Source organism: Trachurus trachurus, assembly GCF_905171665.1.
Source record: "Trachurus trachurus genome assembly, chromosome: 11".
NCBI classification, from domain to species: Eukaryota; Metazoa; Chordata; class Actinopteri; order Carangiformes; family Carangidae; genus Trachurus; species Trachurus trachurus.
The window spans coordinates 1779403-1798033 of NC_139904.1; the positions used below are offsets into that span (position 1 = coordinate 1779403).

Below are 18631 nucleotides of genomic sequence, written 5' to 3' on the forward strand. Positions count from 1 at the left end.
TCGCCTCATCGCACCGGGAGTCAGCGATGAATTATACAACATCTCCACTTTGTCTAAAGCTCCTTCTTCTCCTTCTCCTCCTCCTTCCTTTTCTCATTTTCTCCTTCTTCTCTTTCCCCACATTTCTTCTCCTGACCTTGTTTCTCATTCCACATCCTTCCTCTTCTCCTTCCTTTTCCTCATCCCTCCCTCTCTGGGAGTACTGTAGTGTAGAGGGGATGCATGGAACGCTGTCTTGGATGACAATAGAACAAAGATTTGCTTATAGTTTGGTCACATTTTTACTTAAAGCAGAAGTAAGCGATCCGGTGGTTTTGGCTAATGCTGCGTTCCAGGCAGGCTTTTGAAACCGTAAATTACAGCTTCAAGTCACAACTTACGACTTTGTAGCGTTCCAGGCAACCCACTCGTGTTTCTCCGACCTGTTTTACCTGTGAAAGTCACTATAACGGCCACTCGTAACTTCTGACCCGTGAACTCGTACCAGATCGAACTGGTATGACTTCACAGGTCGGAAAAACACGAGTTATGAGTTGCCTTGAACGCACCATAACGTCTTGTCAGCCGATGGAGTTAGCAGCCCCCGCCCTCGTCATGGATCTATTGGTCCTCGTCCCTATGTCACCACATTCAGGCGCATCCCTTGGCTGCACACACAGAGAGGACTGCCCCTTTATGCCGTTCTCTCTCCTCATTGGATAAAACTTGTAGGATACGAGAAAAGTTTTCTCCTCGGCTCAGAGCAGAGCAGAGTGACTGACAGACCCGTGTTTCAGACCAAACACTCTATGTAAGTGATTGCTGTCGGAAGATATAACTATTTAAGACTTATATTAACACAAAAATATCACTTACTTCTGCTTTAATATTTATCATGTGGGAAAACCTAATAATTTGTTGTTGCAGCTACAAACTACTAATGATAGGCGGCTATGCAACCAGGCTCATTTTACTCTGCCTCTACCAAGAACTGAGACGCTTACTGTAGGAGAACTGTCATGTACAGAGCAGTGACGTATTGAAATCGGCTCCCACGATATATGACCAACATTGAAAATAAATGGAGATTCAAAAAGAAAATAAAACAGGCCATTATTAGTAAAGAACTTAGATTTTTCTAAGGTTTTGAAAAGTCAAAGTTGTTTTTGTATTTTTTATTATTATTATTTTGTTTTGTTTTTTTGTTGTTTTTCATTTATTAAAAGGGACAACGAGGAGTTTCTATTTGGTTATAAAAAAGTTTCATATCAATGTGGATGAATCTCCGTTACCACTTGTTAATGGTCCATTTTAGATAAATCTATGGTTTTGTCTCTATGGTTATTTTGTTATTATTAGTGGTGGTGGAAATGCTGGGCGAGCCGACCAGCGTTTCTTTACTTTCGGTTTCGTGGCGAGTCATGAGAATAACGCCGCCGAATCTCTGTTTATGGTGGGAACTACGACGGTATGTGATCGTCTTCCAACCTCTGACTTTAATTCTTGATGAATGAAAACATGAGTCTGTCTTGCACCGGTCAAAGAATTTCACGGTGCGGAGGCTCATAAATGTAGTGTGGAAACACTTCACTTTTACAAAACTCCTCGTTGTCCCTTTAACGTGAGACTTTTTTATAACCAAATAGAAACTCCTCGTTGGCCCTTTAAAGTATATTGAATATTGAATTGAATTGAATTGAAACTAAACTAAACTAAACTAAACTAAACTAAACTAAACTAAACTAAACTAAACTAAACTAAACTAAACTAAACTAAACTCTCTCTGTCTCTCCTTGCAGCCCTGAAGTGACATGGAGTCGTCGGATGATGACACGCTAAGCGAGCGCTCCTGCGTCAGCGAGCCGTCCTTCAGGAGCGAGCGCTCGGGGGGGTCGTTGTCCCCGTGCACGTCGGGCCTGGTGGGGCCCCCGGGGGACACGTTGCCATGGAACCTGTCCAAGCACGAGAGGAGGAAGAGGAAGAGCCAGGACTCGGTGCTGGACCCGGCCGAGAGGGCGGTGGTTCGCGTCGCAGGTAAGAGATGGAGAAACCGCCGCTGCCTTTACTGTTTGTCTTTGAGCAAAGCATCATGGGAGATTTCTCTGTGTCTGCAGCCACAGGAAGCGTCCTGTGATGATGATGAGTGTGTGTGTGATGGTGGTGAAGCAGTTTTATAACAGAGAAGATTGATTGACAGAGATGATGATGAGACTTTTTTTTTTTCATTTTTCCACAAAACAAAAGAAAACATTCACTGATATAACGAATAACGAATGTGTGTGGTTAGACGAAGCTGAGAAGCTAAAATCTCTTTTTCATTTGAATATTTTTGCATTTTCTTTATTTCTTGAAAAGGCTTGGGAAATGAGACGAAGAGCGATGTATAGTTGAGAACTGAAAGTAATCTTAAATTGTTTCTTTATGTCACACCTGTGTGGCAGGTAACACCAACAGGAAGGACTGTCTAGTCTTTGTATTTGCTATTGTGTCCTGTAATCTCATATGGGATGGGCCACAGTGGTGGCACGAAAATTCATTCATTTATTCATTCATTCATTCACTGACATAGGACCCTATGAATTGAAATACAAGTAAATAATATGCAATAGAAATACCATAAAGAGAAATCACACGGAGAATAGGTATTTGCACCAAAGGGAGTAACACACTGCAAAAACTCAACATCTTTCCAAGAATATTTGTCTTATTTCTTGTCAAAATGTCTCATTTCTAGTCAAAACTAATCTCTTTCTACTTCAAATAAGACTCATCACCTAAAATTAACTTGTTTTTAGATCATTTTCACTTGTTTCAAACAAATTTTCACTTGAAATAAGTAGAAAAATCTGCCAGTGAAAGCAAGTTTTTTGTGCTTGTAATAAGAAAGTAAAACTTGCTCCACTATCAGATTTTTCTACTTATTTCAAGTGAAAATCTGCTTGAAAGAAGTAAAAAGTGTCTTATGTGAGGAGTCCTAGAATGAGATTTGTTTTGAGTAGAAATGACATTTTGACTAGAAATAAGATGAATATTCTTGGTAAGATTTTGAGTTTTTGCAGTGTAGAGAGTAATACAGTTCCACCTTTGTTCAAAAGTCTCCATTTTCAGTTCATTCGTTCCATATGTAGACCCTTTTCAGTCTCTGTACCCACTGAGTTATGGTCAGTGGTTTTGGATCCTTCCAGTTACAGTAACAGTTATCTTTTTTTTTTTTTTTTTGCAATCAGTAAAAGTATCTTATGGTAACATGTATCTTTGATCTGAACTATATGTCTCCAGAGGTACAGTAGTACAGCTCCCAGCAGGAATATCAATGGGTCTAATGGGGAATTCACTTGTAAGATCTTGTCAGTTTCTTCCTTGACTCTCTTCCACAATTCTTGGATAACTGGGCAGTCCCAAAAGATATGAGAATGATCTCCAATGTTTCCACATTTTCTCCAACACAATAATTCCACATTAGGTTCTTTCACATACCTTGGAATTATTATTATGTGGTGTATTGAAATACCTTATTTTTAATTTCCAGCCGAATTCTCTCCATAACTGACTATATTAAGTCCTTTATGACAATTTATACGCAGCTCTTCCCATACGATGATGATGAGACTTTTAACACTGATGCTTTTTGCTTCTCTTCATCGCTCTAGTCTGAGTCGTAGTTTCTTCATGTTCCCGCTTCGTTCTCCTTCTCGTCATTTGCATGTTGACATTTTCTCAGCAGCTCTTGTGCGACGGCCCGAGCCGCCCTCTGGCTCCTGTACGAGGACAAACCCACAGCGAATAAAATGTCACAGAGACGACGAGATACAGATCTGGTTCTGGCATCTCTGGGAGTTCAGCACTTAGATGACAAAAAAATACAAAAAAGCAGCTATGATTGGAAGTTATTGGTTTTTATCTCGTTAATCACAATTTGAATCTTGTTTTTCTGTCTTGGTTCATGTTTGAAGATGAGATTTGATAAAGACGAGCGCATGTTTCCGTTTAGTTGATTCATACAACACATGCATTCACTTTGAGGTGGTTTTATTGTCTCCATCTGTGCATGCGGAGGTCAAAGGTCAAAGGTCAAGGTGAGGAAGCGGTCAGTCAGGTGAGGGGTCAAAGCACTGCTCAAGCTCAAGAAAACACTTTACTGTGTCCCCCCAAAAACACTTCCTGTTGTGTTGGGAGTTGGTGATGAAGTCCTTTGCAGTGCATTGAGCCTTCAGGGCCACCATTTTTAATTTTTTTATTTTAAATGTATTTATTTAAAAGGGACAATACACATTAATGAACATTCGTACGTGTGCACAAATGTAAATGCGTCAGAGTTAGCAACTTGCTAATTTGCATCCGTAGTCCCTTGGCAGGTAACACACAAACAGACAGAAATACACAAGAATTATACAGTGGTTCACAATCATATACACATTCATACCTATACATAAAGTGCATGTGATCTGTAAAGTGCCTGGTATAAAGTGCCAGTTTCTAAAGTGCAAGTGCAAGTTTAAATAGATAAAGTACAAGTCTGTTCACCTCTCTCTCCTTGTTTCATAATTGTGAGGATTATTTGCTGTTTGAGGCTTTTAGCACATTAATGTTTGTCAGTGGATCAATACCCAGCTCTTAGCGTTTTAGCTTCACCTCCGCTCACCCTGCAGCAAACAGAGGAATCAGCTCAGAAACCCTCCAGCACTTAACCACAGTTTATGTTTGTATCACACTGAAGACTGAGACTTTTCAGCATCGTTTATTCATACTTTTTATTTCCTTTATATCTCCGTCTGTGTCTGTTGAGTTGACGTGATTCAGTGTTTCGATTAATGTCAATAAACAACAACACACAGAGATGCTGTGATATAATATTACAAGTCTGGAAACTAGAGGTGTGTCCTTTTCATAGTCAAATCTGATTCGTCAGATGTTGTTTTTTCCATTCATTCATTCATTCATTCATTAACCTTTATTTAACCAGGCAAAATTGCTACGAAAAAAATTCTTATTTAGGCAAAGGCCTGGTTTCTCATTGATTCATGATCACATTTGAGTCTTTTGCCACTCTGGAGAAAAGAGTTAAAACACCCGAATAAAGAAATGTAATTCTTCAGTTAGCTGTGAGATCACAATAACAGGTCATTCTCCATCCTTCCTTATGATCTCACTCACTAGGCTGCATGCAGGACATCACCGTCTCTCTTCGGTGCAGCGATGACGAGTACGAGTACGAGTATGTGCTGTGAATTAACAAGTGTGTATGGTGGATGAAAACGTGGAGTCGCATCGTTGTGTGGCCGTGATGTGTGCATCAGTGTTTGTGGTGATAGACGGGTGTGCCGTTCCTCCAGCACTCATTGTGATGTTTCTATGTTTCTATCTAAACAGTCTCACCTATATTATAAGAAAACTAATTCTATGTAAAACCAGATGTTCAGCAGCAGGGAGCACCCCTACGTATATTCAGAATGGTACGATCCTTTTTGCGACGATTCAACGACAAGGTCCATAGTCGAATCAGAGCTCTTCCGAATCAAATCGTCGAATATGGTCGACTATTCGAGGTCATCCTCTAATGGAAACAGAAGATTTTAGTGACCTGACTTGTTACTGAGAAAATAAAAGTATAGTTTTTATATGAAGTGATGACGTATTGTGAAGGTTTCTGTCCGTACGTCTTAGAAACGCTGGCAAAAACGTCCACCAGGCCTCCAGGACGAGCTGAGTTTGGTGCCATTATAGAACTTTTTATACCATTTGTTCATATTTTCTATGATTTTTGATCCAGTTGGCGGATGGATACGACCACGGTGAGGTGTAGTATAGTTCTGCTGCTGTTACCACTGATGCTGCATGTAAAGAGGGGGTGGGGGTGGGGGTGGGGCGACCACAGCACAGTAAAACCTCCTAGACATGGAAGCAGCATGTAGGTCAGGACAGAGTGAAGGTTGATGTCTGGCTCGGAGGACTTCCTGTCTGTCTGTCGGCAGCCGCCTCCAGAGCTGCTGCTTTAAATCTGTCTTTCTGGCTTTATCATCATCATCATCATCACCATCCACGACTCTTCACCTGATCTGGAGTCAGTGTGAGTCAGGAGAGCTGCAGCTGCAGGATCATTTCACTTGTTTAAGCTCCGTTCAGTCGGTATTACTGTAAAGTGAAGTTCAGAGCTGAAGGAGTCGTTGTGCACATGTGTGTGTCTGTGTTGGATGTTGTGTTGGTGAGAAGAAATGGAAAAGGAGGAAGCAGGAAAACTTCTCCATGAATGAGACAAGTGTGTGTGTGTGTGTTTGTAAGACGGAGGAAAGAGAAACATCAGAGTCAAAAACAGAATCGGAAACTGAAACAGAATCAAAATGCTAAGTGGAAATAAAATGAGGAACATGAGATGAGTGTGTGTGAGATGGAGGAAAGAGAAAATATGAAACTAAACCTTAATTATTGTTCATCAAAGAATAGGGAATGTAAAATGGGTCATAGACATAGAAATAAAGAAAACATATAATACAAGATGAATATACACATAAAATATATAATGTGTCCCTAATATATAAAAGAAAAAACAAGAATATGAGTTTAAAATCTGCATTTATGAGTTGAGGATAAGTCACAGAGAGGAAGAAGAATCTGCACATGAATGTTAAATGACCTGTGCATGTGTGTGTTTGTCACAGTAAGAGTGGGATAATAATAGATTAAAGACAGAGAGAGAGAGAGATGGAGAATCTGTGAAGGTTTCTGCAGCAACTTGTGACATTTTTAAAAGTCAAATCATGGAGAAAGGAAGAAAGAGACGTGATGGTTTACATGTGACGTCTAATTACAACCAGAATCTGGTTCATCGAGGCTTTAACGTCCTGTTCCCGCATCAGTTCCACATTCTCCATCAATGTTATGGTTTTAATAAGAACATGAGAAACATAAATCTATAAAGAAACGTCTTTTTGAAGCTGAATTTTATCATGAAAACTCGATTTGTTTTGGTAAAATTTGAGAATTTGATTCCAGTGAATCTGTGGAAGCTGCACATGGGGAGGGAAATACAAATGATGTCATGTAATATGGTTTTAATGAACAAAGTTTTCCGCTTTTCCTCCTCCTCCTCCTCCTTTCTTACTGTTTTGGAAGAAGCTGGTCTGTAGTGGAAACTCACAGCTGTGCCGGTTTGGACGCCAAGAGAATCAAAAAGAAAAAAAAAGAAATCTGTCTCTAGAAAGGTCAAAGAAAAGAAATAAACAAACATTTATGCGTTATTTTCTGTAATTATTAAAATATGCAGTGAGACTGGGAGGTTTTCCAGCCAGCCGCCATATTTGGATGCTGGCAGCGTCACACAAACCTCCACGTGGACGTCTCGCGCCTCGTCTCGTTTCCTGAAGCTGAAGCTGCGACGCTAACGAGTCTCATTATGAAGCGCGGAAAAAAATGCAAATGCAGCAAACTGATTCGTCAGCTGAGCTCTGATTTAACGAGCTGCTCAAACGTTTCCCAGTTTAAACTCTCTCCCATGAGAGACTAAACGGAGGAATTTAGACCTGAATCTATTTCTGTCATGTCCACTTTTTACCCATTTAGGGTAATTAGGGCAAAATGAACTGTGATGCCCTCCCACCACCACCACCACACCCCGCTCCACCCCAGCCTTCAAATAGACACATCACACTGATTTATTCATGAATACACACCAGACGAGCTCGTTAGAAACCTAATTATGAAGTTTTTATTATTGGGTTTAATACCCGTCATAGATGAAGTCGTAACTCAGATTAAATCATTCGTGGTTTCAGATGATAATTTAGTTTAATGAGGCATATTTTTTGCAAACAGTTAACGAGGTAATAGCTTTTTTGTGGACAGAGTTGAGCCTTCAGCCGTTAGTCTTTATGGCAGTTTATTTAAGCTAAGCAAATGTTTTATCTGACACTTGGCAATAAATATTAATTATTCCTCTCTGGTTTTAAGTGAGTGTGAACTGAGGACACAACTTTATAAATTACTAATTGTACCTGAACGCCTCTTGTAATTTAAAGGGATAGTTAAAAATTTTGGCAAACTGGCCCATTGCCATAATCCCTATAGTCATAGCAGTAGGTTCGTTGCCTTTAATTGTCGGTGCAAGCTATTTCCAGTTATTATCAGTTTTATCCAGTTATCATTATGGGATTTCTTGGTTTCCCTCATCAAACTCAAATATCAAATACACAATCCAACAACTCCACAACGCTCTGGTGGACAAGTTGTGAGCTGCACATTCACCACGCTATGAGATAATAACACAACGTTACCACAAAGAGTTGTTTTAGAGGGAAATGCAGAGACTGTTGATGAAAAACTGTCCCTGAAGGCAACGCGCATCAGCGGTTTTGCATGAATTTACATCGAAAACAACTCCGACAGTGCCAAAATGTTGAACTATCCCTTTACTAACACAACTAAACAGATGGATTGCATGAAAACAAACCAGATGAAAGAATAAAATATCAGCAGTCGAATCTTCTTCTTATTCAGACTTAGTAATAAACAAACTTCTTATTCCAGATGATTTTAAATCCTCTGCCTCGTCCTGATTGGCTGTCGTCTCTTCGCTCTGTTGATTCGCTCGCTGAGCACAGAGAGGTTCACGACCAGCGCTCACTCGTCCGTGAAGCCTATTGTGATGATATTACTTTTTTTTTTTCTTTTTTACATAATATGGACAGTGTGTTTACATTGACCTCGATCTCCATTCAAGCCGAAGCTGGAATGTGGACGATGAATATATTAACCTGCTCACACAGAGGTCACACTGTAATAACACAGAGGAGGACAATGGAAAACAACACTGTATAATCATAACTACACACCGTCCAGCATTAGTTATGTATTATTAGATACTTAATTTATCATCATATTGATACTAATTAGTCTGTAATTCGTAATCACAGCTATAAATGTTTAATGAACCAATCTATAATGATTAATTATTGTATTTTCATGTGATGGATTCAACATTTATGGATATAAAGTATGATATCAATGACAAACCAGTTATTTGGGAGGTTAATTAGATCATTTATGAAGTGTCCGTTAATGAATAATAAACTATTTAGATGAATATTTACATACAGACATGAATTTATGATCAGTGAATGTGTTTATACACTTTTTAATACCACAGCTAATGATTCATTCAGGTATTTACTACTTAAATACTTTTAAACCACTCTAAACGCATCTCCTAACCAACTCTTTTGTAATTGATATAATACTTGATTTATGAAGGTTAAACCCATCATTTATTAGTGTAGTATAAGTATAATGTATGAAAATTCAATCGTGTTTATTGATTAGGATGATTACAAACAGGAAAAACGACGTGTAACAGGTGAAATTTTACTGAAATATAAAAAGAGTGGAGGAGGGAAAAGTTGTTGTTTCTCGACGAGAGCTGAACACTGCAAAAACTCAAAATCTTTCCAAGAATATTTGTCTTATTTCTTGTCAAAATGTCTCATTTCTAGTCAAAACTAATCTCTTTCCACTTCAAATAAAACTCATCACCTAAAAATGAACTTGTTTTTAGATCATTTTCATTTGTTTCAAACTAATCTTTACTTGAAATAAGTAGAAAAATCTGTCAGTGAAAGCAGGTTCTTTGTGCTTGTAATAAGAAAGAAAAACTTGCTCCACTATCAGATTTTTCTATTTATTCCAAGTGAAAATCTGCTTAAAAGAAGTAAAACGTGTCTAAAAACAAGCTGCTTTTAATGTGATGAGTCTTATTTTAAGTAGAATGAGATTAGTTTTGAATTGAAATAAGACAAATATTCTTGGTAAGATTTTGAGTTTTTGCAGTGAAGTCAGAGGATGAAGTCATGGAGGAGAGAGAGAGCGAGAGAGGGAGGGAAACACAGGCGGCTTTGTGAGGAGATGAGTTGAGTTTAATTCACCCTGCAGAGAGAGAGAAAGAAAGAAAAAGAAGGAAAAAGAAAGAGAGGTCGTCGTGGTCGTCCTGACTGGACTCTGCTGCTGCTGCTGAGCATGTCAATGACACAGAGCTGCTCTTCATGTGGATGTAGTTTGGTCTCAGAAACCCGTTGTAATGATTTACAGTCGTGCACGATGGATTCAATCAACAAACCACAAACAACAAAACTTCTCAAAAGTTGGTTTTATTTTGTGGTTGGAACCAAAAACACTCCACTGTAAAACTGTCACAGCATTAAAATGTTAAAAAATGTTCTTTATTTAGCGTTTTATGTAACATCTGCTTGGTTTTTCCTGCAAAGATTGGAGGCCAAATATCAAAGGTCAAAGGTCAAAGTTCATGTATTTAGCAATTTAAAGTTTTAGATTCAACAAGACCACAATTATGTTAGAAAGGAAATCAAATAACGAAATGAAATGAACCTGAATTTTATTTGTGAAATTGAATGATATTGGTAAAATTTTCCTAAATATGAAAGTCTTCGCTCTCGAATCATGCGACCGTCAGTCACCAGTGTCGAGAAACTGAGACTAAAATGATTTTTTATCCTCCGTCCTCACAAGACAAATCGCACGAGATGACACAGAGGAAAGTGTGTACATGCAGTGTGTGTGTGTGTGTGTGTGTGTGTGTGTGTGTGTGTGTCCCTCTGCAGCAGTGATAATTCACATCAGGACCCCAGACGTCGCTGCCTGCATGTAACCGAGGCGTCCGAGGCGGCGCCTGCTGCTTTCTCTTCTTTCTCTTCTCTTCAGGCGGATGAACGGACGCCTCGGCTCATGGGGTCCCAGACTATATTATTATTCCCCTGTTGCCATGGCGACGTTGGCTATCCTCCGTTCGTTTCCATGGTTGTGAGAGACGAGGAGAAGCAATGGCTATGGGGGGTGAAAGAGAGGGAGGGAGAGGGAGAGGGAGAGTGTGACACTGGGGTATAAAAGAGGAGGGCAAAAACAAATAGACTGAGAGAGAAAGAGAGGGAGAGAGTGTCAGAATTTTAATTTGGAGCGAGAGAAAAGAGGAGAAAGAGAGAAAGAGAGAGGGAGAGGGAGGAGTGAATGATCGAGTCAGTTTAAAAGCTAATGAAGAGAAGGAAAGAAAGAGGGGGAAGGGAGGAGGTGAGAGGAGGAGAGAGAAGAAAGAGAGAGATGACTTTAAACTAAAGGAGAAATAGATTAGAAAAGAAAAAGAAGAAAGAGAATGATTAAGAAAAGGAATGAAAAGTTAGAAGAGAGAGAAAGAGAAAAGAGAAGGAGAAACTGGCATGGAGGGAAACTGTGACTCAGGTTGAAAGAGAAAGAAAGAGAGAACAAAACACAGAGAGAGGTCAAGAGAGTTCACTAAAAAGATGTGAAGAGAGAGAAACATAAAGAGATGAAGTCAGACACAGTGGAGGTGTTTAATAAACACTAAATCCTACATTTCCCATAATGCACTTTGACAGCGTCTGGTAAATGTCCGTTTCTTCCCCCGTGTTGTGACCGACCAACCAGGCGTCTGAAATGCTGCTGGAATGAAACACAAACAGTCAGATAATGTCTCCACTTATTCTGTCAAACCTCACGCTGAACAACAACTAACTAACTAACTTATTTTTACAGAAAATTACCGTAAACAGTTTTCTTCTACAACCGTTATTTTTACAGAAAATTACCGTAAACAAATAACAGTTTTCTACTGTGAAATTTACAGTTGCCAAAACAGCATACCGTAATGTCTCATACATTGTGACCGTATTTTCTACGGTAAAATTCTGGCAACCACAGCTGCCAGTATTTTACCGTAAATTCTACGGAATTTTTTTTACAGTGTAACTAACTAACTAACTAACTAACTAACTAACTAACTAACTAACTAACTAACTAACTAACTAACTAACTATTACACTGAACTACAACTAAACTAATGGAACTGTATCATACAACTACACTATACCAATATAGCTATAGTAACTATACCAACTACTTATATACTAACTATATTAACTACATCTATACTAACTTAATCTATACTAACTATACCCACTATATTAACTTAAAGCAGAAGTAAGCGATATTTTTGTGTTAATATAAGTCTTAAATAGTTATATCTTCCGACAGCAATCACTTCTATAGAGTGTTTGGTCTGAAACACGGGTCTGTCAGTCACTCTGCTCTGCTCTGAGCCCAGGAGAAAACATTCCTTGTATCCTACAACCTTTATCCAATGAGGAGAGAGAACGGCATAAAGGGGCAGTCCTCTCTGTGTGTGCAGCCAAGGGATGCACGTGAATGTGGTGAGGTAGGGACGAGGACCAATAGATCCATGACGAGGGCGGGGGCTGCTAACTCCATCGGCTGACAAGACGTTATGGTGCGTTCAAGGCAACTCGTAACTCGTGTTTTTCCGACCTGTGAAGTCGTACCAGTTCGATCTGGTCGGAACGGGTCAGAAGTTACGAGTGGCCGTTATAGTGACTTTCACAGGTAAAACAGGTCGGAGAAACACGAGTGGGTTGCCTGGAACGCTACAAAGTCGTAAGTCGTGACTTGAAGCTGTAATTTACGGTTTCAAAAGCCTGCCTGGAACGCAGCATTAGCCAAAACGATCGCTAACTTCTGCTTTAATATATACTATCTATACTAACTATACCAACTACATCTATACAACTACATCTTTACTAACTACTGTATACTGACTACATCTATACTAACTACATCTATCATATTCTAACAATCAATCAATCAGTTTACCTTTTGTCCATGTATTACGACCTGAGAATCATGATGAATCTGTTTTTTTTTAAAACCAAAACAGAAAAGGAACATGTTCTGTTTGTCTGTTTTTGATTTTAAAATACAAAAAAAACAAACATTTGAAACGCTCCTTTAAGATGTTAAAGATTCAATAGAAAGATGTAAAATGCTTGTTTTTTTTATCGACATAAACTTGTTTTTACAACTTTGTTTCAAACATGAAAAACCAATTTCAAAGAGCAAAAGGAAAATTGAATATAATTTTTTTTTTATATCTTACCTACATAACAGGAAATGTTGCAGCTGTTCCTCAGTTCACCGAGGGCTGACGTGACATGTGATGTTTGTGTTTGAGAGGCAGCGGGAGGATATGATCTAAATCACATTTAAACCTGGTTGTTTTATAAACTGAATCAGAGTGACAGTGAGATATGTCAGAGAAATGAAAGGATCGCAATCTGTAAAAGGTTAACGTCGTTAGATCAAATTCAAATTACTGAGCCTGTGTTTGCTAAATGAGACACTCGAGGTTTAGCTGATGGCAGCTCTGACCTCTGACCCCTCCGCTCTGTGTGTGTGTGTGTGTGTGTGTGTGTGTGTGTGTGTGTGCCAGCGCTTCACTTTATGCATTGCATCGGACACATCACATTGATTTTTGTGGCCTCTTGATTCGCTGCATGTTTATTCTGATGATGATGTTTGAGCTGCAGAACATTGGCGTTTTATTTTTCCCTAATCGAGTTGCAAGTTATTCGTGAAAAGTCGAGACTGTACGGCAAAAATCAGACTCTTCAAAGAGCTGTATGAAAATGTATGTGTGTGAATATAACGCAATAATCCGAGTCATGCACATCTCACAATAATTTCATTCAGTCTCTCTCTCTCTCTCTCCGGGGTATTTAGGGCGGCTGAGCTGCTTTAACAGGCTGTAATTCAAACAAAAATGCAGGCGTGCATAATCACAGCATTGTTTGTTGGTACAGATACTGTAACCTTTACAACTGAAGATCCATATTCTCTTTAGTTTGGTGGCTGCAATCCTCATTTATTCTTTTTAAGAAGAACATAATGGCACTGAGGTTTTGGGTTCGATTCCCCCGGGCCTTCCTCTGTGGAGTTTGCATGTTATCCTTTAAGAACTTTCTTTGTTTTTAACCTTAGGGACAGTTTGAATTTTTAGTTGCATCACATTTTACTCCCTGTTTTATCTGATCTACACACTTTGGCTTCGATATTTTGATTATTATCAAGATTTTTATGTATTATTGAAGTTTTTTTGGCTTTTATTGTGACCTTGTCTCTTGAAACTTTTTTACTTTTACTGTGTTTGTGTTTCCTGACACTTTTATATTAAAGAGATAGTTCAACATTTTGTCAAATTGGCCCATTGCCATAATCCCTATAGTCATAGCAGTAGGTTTGTTACCTTTAATTGTCGGTGCAAGCTATTTTTAGAACAGTGGAGCAGAGCCGTGAGCTGCTCAGAGCTACGCTACGGAGGCTCATTATGGGATTCCTTGGTTTCCCTCATCAAACTCATCAAATACACAATCCAACAACTCCACAACGCTCTGGTGGACAAGTTGTGACCTGCACATTCACCACGCTATGAGATAATAACACAACGTTACCACACAGAGTTGTTTTAGAGGGAAATACAGAGACTGCTTGATGAAAAACTGTCCCTGAAGGCAACGCACATCAGTGGGTGAGTGAGTTTGATGAGGGAAACCAAGAAATCCCATGAGCCTCCGTAGCGTAGCTCTGAGCAGCTCGGCTCGGTCGTTCTAAAAATAGCTTGCACCGACAATTAAAGGTAACGAACCTACTGCTATGACTATAGGGATTATGGCAATGGGCCAGTTTGCCAAAATGTTGAACTATCCCTTTGAGTTCAACATTGCTGTTTCTTGTGTCTATTAAACCTTTTTTAAGAGGAACTATGCAGGATTTGTACCTTAATTCCCAGTCCTAGTTCTGGTTAAACCAATGACTAGTAACTAGTTCCAGGGAGAATGGAGCGTCTCTTGGCTGAAAACCAACCTTGTAAGATCAGAGCCTCCGACCCGGTGTCCCAGCTCTCGTCTCCATGGCGACACGCCACACAAACGTAACGCGCTAACCCCGTAACCCGTAATCTCTTGTTGATGACAGATAAGACTACACAGATATACACATGGTAACATGGTAGATGATAAATAACGTTATCCACCGCTCCATGGATTGGTTTCTCACCGGCTTTGTTGGAAACAAATGATGCACATGGAGGAGAGGAGGGTTAGAGACACAGAGGAGGAGAGACCAGACTTGCATAGTTTCTAGGGGTGGGCAAAAATATCGATATGGCAATATATTGCGATACTTTATATCGCGATACGATATCGATATTCAATATTTAAATATCGATATTTTTTTTTCAAAAAAAAAAATTCAAATTTTTTTTTCAAATAATAAATCATGTTTCAGACGTAAATCCAGTACGACTTCCGCACCTTTGCTCCGCGAGGTGTCACTGTACTGCTACCTCAGACAGTGTGTTGTACATGCAAATATGTTGTTGTAACTTGCACTTGTATAAAATGGCATGGATAATTTGAATGGAAAAAAGGGGAATATCCGCACACTGAATTAAATTGAATTCAGTGTGCGGATATTCCCCTTTTTTCTTTGCAATTATCCTGACTGTCCGGCACCTGGCCTAAAATAGGCATTGGATGTGCGCACAACCACCCTGCTTTTTCATGGATAATTTGAATGACATTGTTTTGACTCAGTTTGTCCCATAAATTATCACTATCATCTGATGTACAATACAACTCGGATTTTAAGATGCATAATGCCTTTTACATTTTTCAGTGTAGAATATCGTAGAATATCGCAATATATCCTAATATATCGCAAAATTTGGATATCGCAATATCGTATTGTGACTTAAGTATCGTGATGCGTATCGTATCGTGAGGTCCTTGGCAATACCCACCCCTAATAGTTTCCCTTTAATTCATCTTTTACTCTGTATTCCTGAGTTAAAACTAAAGGATAAATGAATGAGTGTGGTTCCCTGTGGTGGGTTGATGACCTGTTGCATAATAATGAGACTATTCTGACTCTTTGAATCATTTCAGAAGCAGCCGACCATCTGTGTCTCCTGCTGCAAGTTTAACAGCACAGTGATGTGAGATTTAAAGTCTGATGCTTCTCCGTGTCGGCGTGTCCTTCCTCCTGGTGACGGTTCGGTCATGGCTGCTGCTGCTGCTTGTTGTTGTTGTTGTTGGTGGAGCTGGGAGCTGAGCTGCTGCTGAGGCGTTGGTTCCTGCTGATGTGTCCAGAGGACTGCATGTCCTTTTGGCTCATAAAGCACATTCATGGTGCAGCTGGACTCTGCATGACGGCACAGACACGCAACAACCACAATACACAACCACTCCTACACTTATGTTACTCTGTGTGTGTGTGTGTGTGTGTGTGTGTGTGTGTGTGTGTGTGCACAAACAGGCGGGAAACGCACACTTCAGCATGCAACACAGTGAGCGACAGAGAGATGACTCACTACTCTGTCCACATTCATTTATCTTCAGCAGTCACTGTAACACAAACAGACGCACATTTTAGACTTTATTTATACTCATATTCCTGTTTGCAGCTGATATACATAACAAGGAGAGTAAAAGTAAAGAGAAGACGTAGATTTAAGACAATAAAAGAGGAGAAGAAGTTTAGTAGAAGTTGTAGTGAGTTTGCTGTAGTTCCCATCGTCCACCACTAGGCGGAGATATAAAGGTTTCACACTCTGACAGACACATTGGTTTCCTGTGCAGAGGTCACGCAACATCTATTAGTCATTTAACCAGTCAGCTGGTAAAAGATGTTGACCACAGTGTCTAATATGGGTCTGCTGTGCTTTTATTGTGAAAATGTTGGACATCCTCTTTGCAGCGGCCAATAGATATAACGTTATGTGTCATATCTTTATCCTTGAAGTGACTTTTTTTTACTTTAACGATTGGTTTTCCAGTAATAAATGAAAACGTTTCCCCCCATGACTCTGTTCCTTTCTGCAGCGTTGAGTTGAACTTTCCATTTTGTGTCGTTATAAGCGATTTGTCAGATTTTCTTTATCTGCAGTGTGGAGGATGAAGACGCCGCTGCCCTTCTCTCCTCTCAGTGATGATGACCTCGCATTTATTTTATCTATGATGTGTTCGGCCTGTGATTCAGTCCAAACAGGAAGCAGAGAGGGAGGGAGCCGGGAGAATGATAAGATAATATACTAACGCCTCGTCGGTCCTTGAACCAGTGATATGATAAATAAACTTTGTGCTGGTTATGGCAGAACATTTGTTTTTGATTCTATTAGTGTGAGTGAGGCAGAGGAATGGGAAGTCGACTGTGTGTCTGAGTCTGACATTGTGCTTCACTTTAAACTCATATTTATGTGTCTGTATGGGATTAAGTGACATAATCTCTAGACTGTTTCAATGAGGCTGCTTTATGGGCTTTGACCTCAGGATGATCGCATGACAAACCCAGCCATCAGATTATCCACTGATGGCTGGCTTTTCACCCACAGAGACAGAGCAGACTCGTGGGCAGTCACCTGACAGCAAATAATACATGACCTGTTTTTATTTTATTATATATATAGGCCTACCTCTCTGATATTAAATATTCCCCCCACTAGAGATTGCATTTCTCTCGGTTGCAGTATTGAGATTGGATCCAAGACTGCAAAAGCAAAGTATTGACCTGAGAAAAGCTTCCAATTAGATTTTACTGTAATTATTTCAACACATACAGTGTTAGCCTTTAGATGGCAGTGTGCTCCTTTAATTCAACTCATCCACAACCAACACTCTCCACACACAGACACAGAGCTTGGTGGATAAAGAGAACAGTACAGATGTACAGAGGAAGTATTGTGTAGAATATAATGGGTTTGTTGGAAAGTCAATTGAATCAACCACCATTTAAATAGATATATATGTTTTTTTTTTTTTATATCTTTGCCAAAAAAATAACAAACAATCATTATTTTTTTCTCATTTCTCATTGGAAAGTCAAAGGGAAACAACCTTAAAGAGAGAAAAACAAAGAGATGTCAAACAGCTGGGCTACATATTCACTAAAGATAAATAATTCCAAAATATGGAGACACAAAGATAATGCTAGGAGAGACAAAAAAAAAAAAAGCAGGGACATAAATTTACGTCTACTTCTTGGCAACCCATGAAAAGAAAAGGTGTTTTTTATATATCGTTTTGGGGGTTTTATGTTAGTTAGTTAGTTAGATAGATAGATAGATAGATAGAACGATAGATAGATAGATAGATAGATAGATAGATAGATAGATAGATAGATAGATAGAACGATACGATAGAATGATAGATAGATAGATAGATAGATAGATAGATAGATAGATAGATAGATAGAACGATACAATGATAGAATGATAGAACGATAGATAGATAGATAGAACGATAGATAGATAGAACGATAGATAGAACGATAGATAGATAGATAGATAGATAGATAGATAGATAGATAGATAGATAGATAGATAGATAGATCTTGGGAAAATCCCTTCAAGAAATTTTTGGTTCCAGTTCCAGTTGCAGCGTCATACCGGTAGCCTGAAAGAGGAGGGAACAGAATACGCACTAATAAAAAACACACAAACACAATTCTAACAAAATACAAAGAAGAGAAAAAGATGGATCTATCAATTTATGGCTTTTATTTAGAAAAAAAGTTACTTTATTTGAAAGTGCACCAGATTCAGAGCACCACCGACCTGTCTGTCACCGAGCCCCGGCCTCCACGTGGGGGCGCTGCGGCTCCACGGACCCACCGACCGGCAGCGGCCATGTAAACCTGGATCAGGATCAGCACAGAAACATTCCTGTGGCGGGGAGCGAGAGAGAGATTCCTGGCGTGGCCGGTAGAGAGGGATGGAAGACAGGAGCTGAGA

The 18631-nt window shown here is 39.4% G+C and overlaps 1 protein-coding gene across 1 annotated transcript in view; it reads left to right on the plus strand.

The window, feature by feature from the left end:
* The window catches only part of LOC310993828 (microtubule-actin cross-linking factor 1-like), a gene marked incomplete at its 3' end in the record, with an annotated part of 137367 nt that overhangs the window by 10917 nt on the left and 107819 nt on the right, over positions 1-18631 (plus strand). Inside the window, exon 2 of the mRNA XM_083982308.1 lies at positions 1779-2013. Coding sequence (XP_083838434.1) covers positions 1791-2013 — 223 coding nt within the window. The 5' untranslated portion in view covers positions 1779-1790. The remainder of the gene's footprint in view (positions 1-1778; positions 2014-18631) is intronic.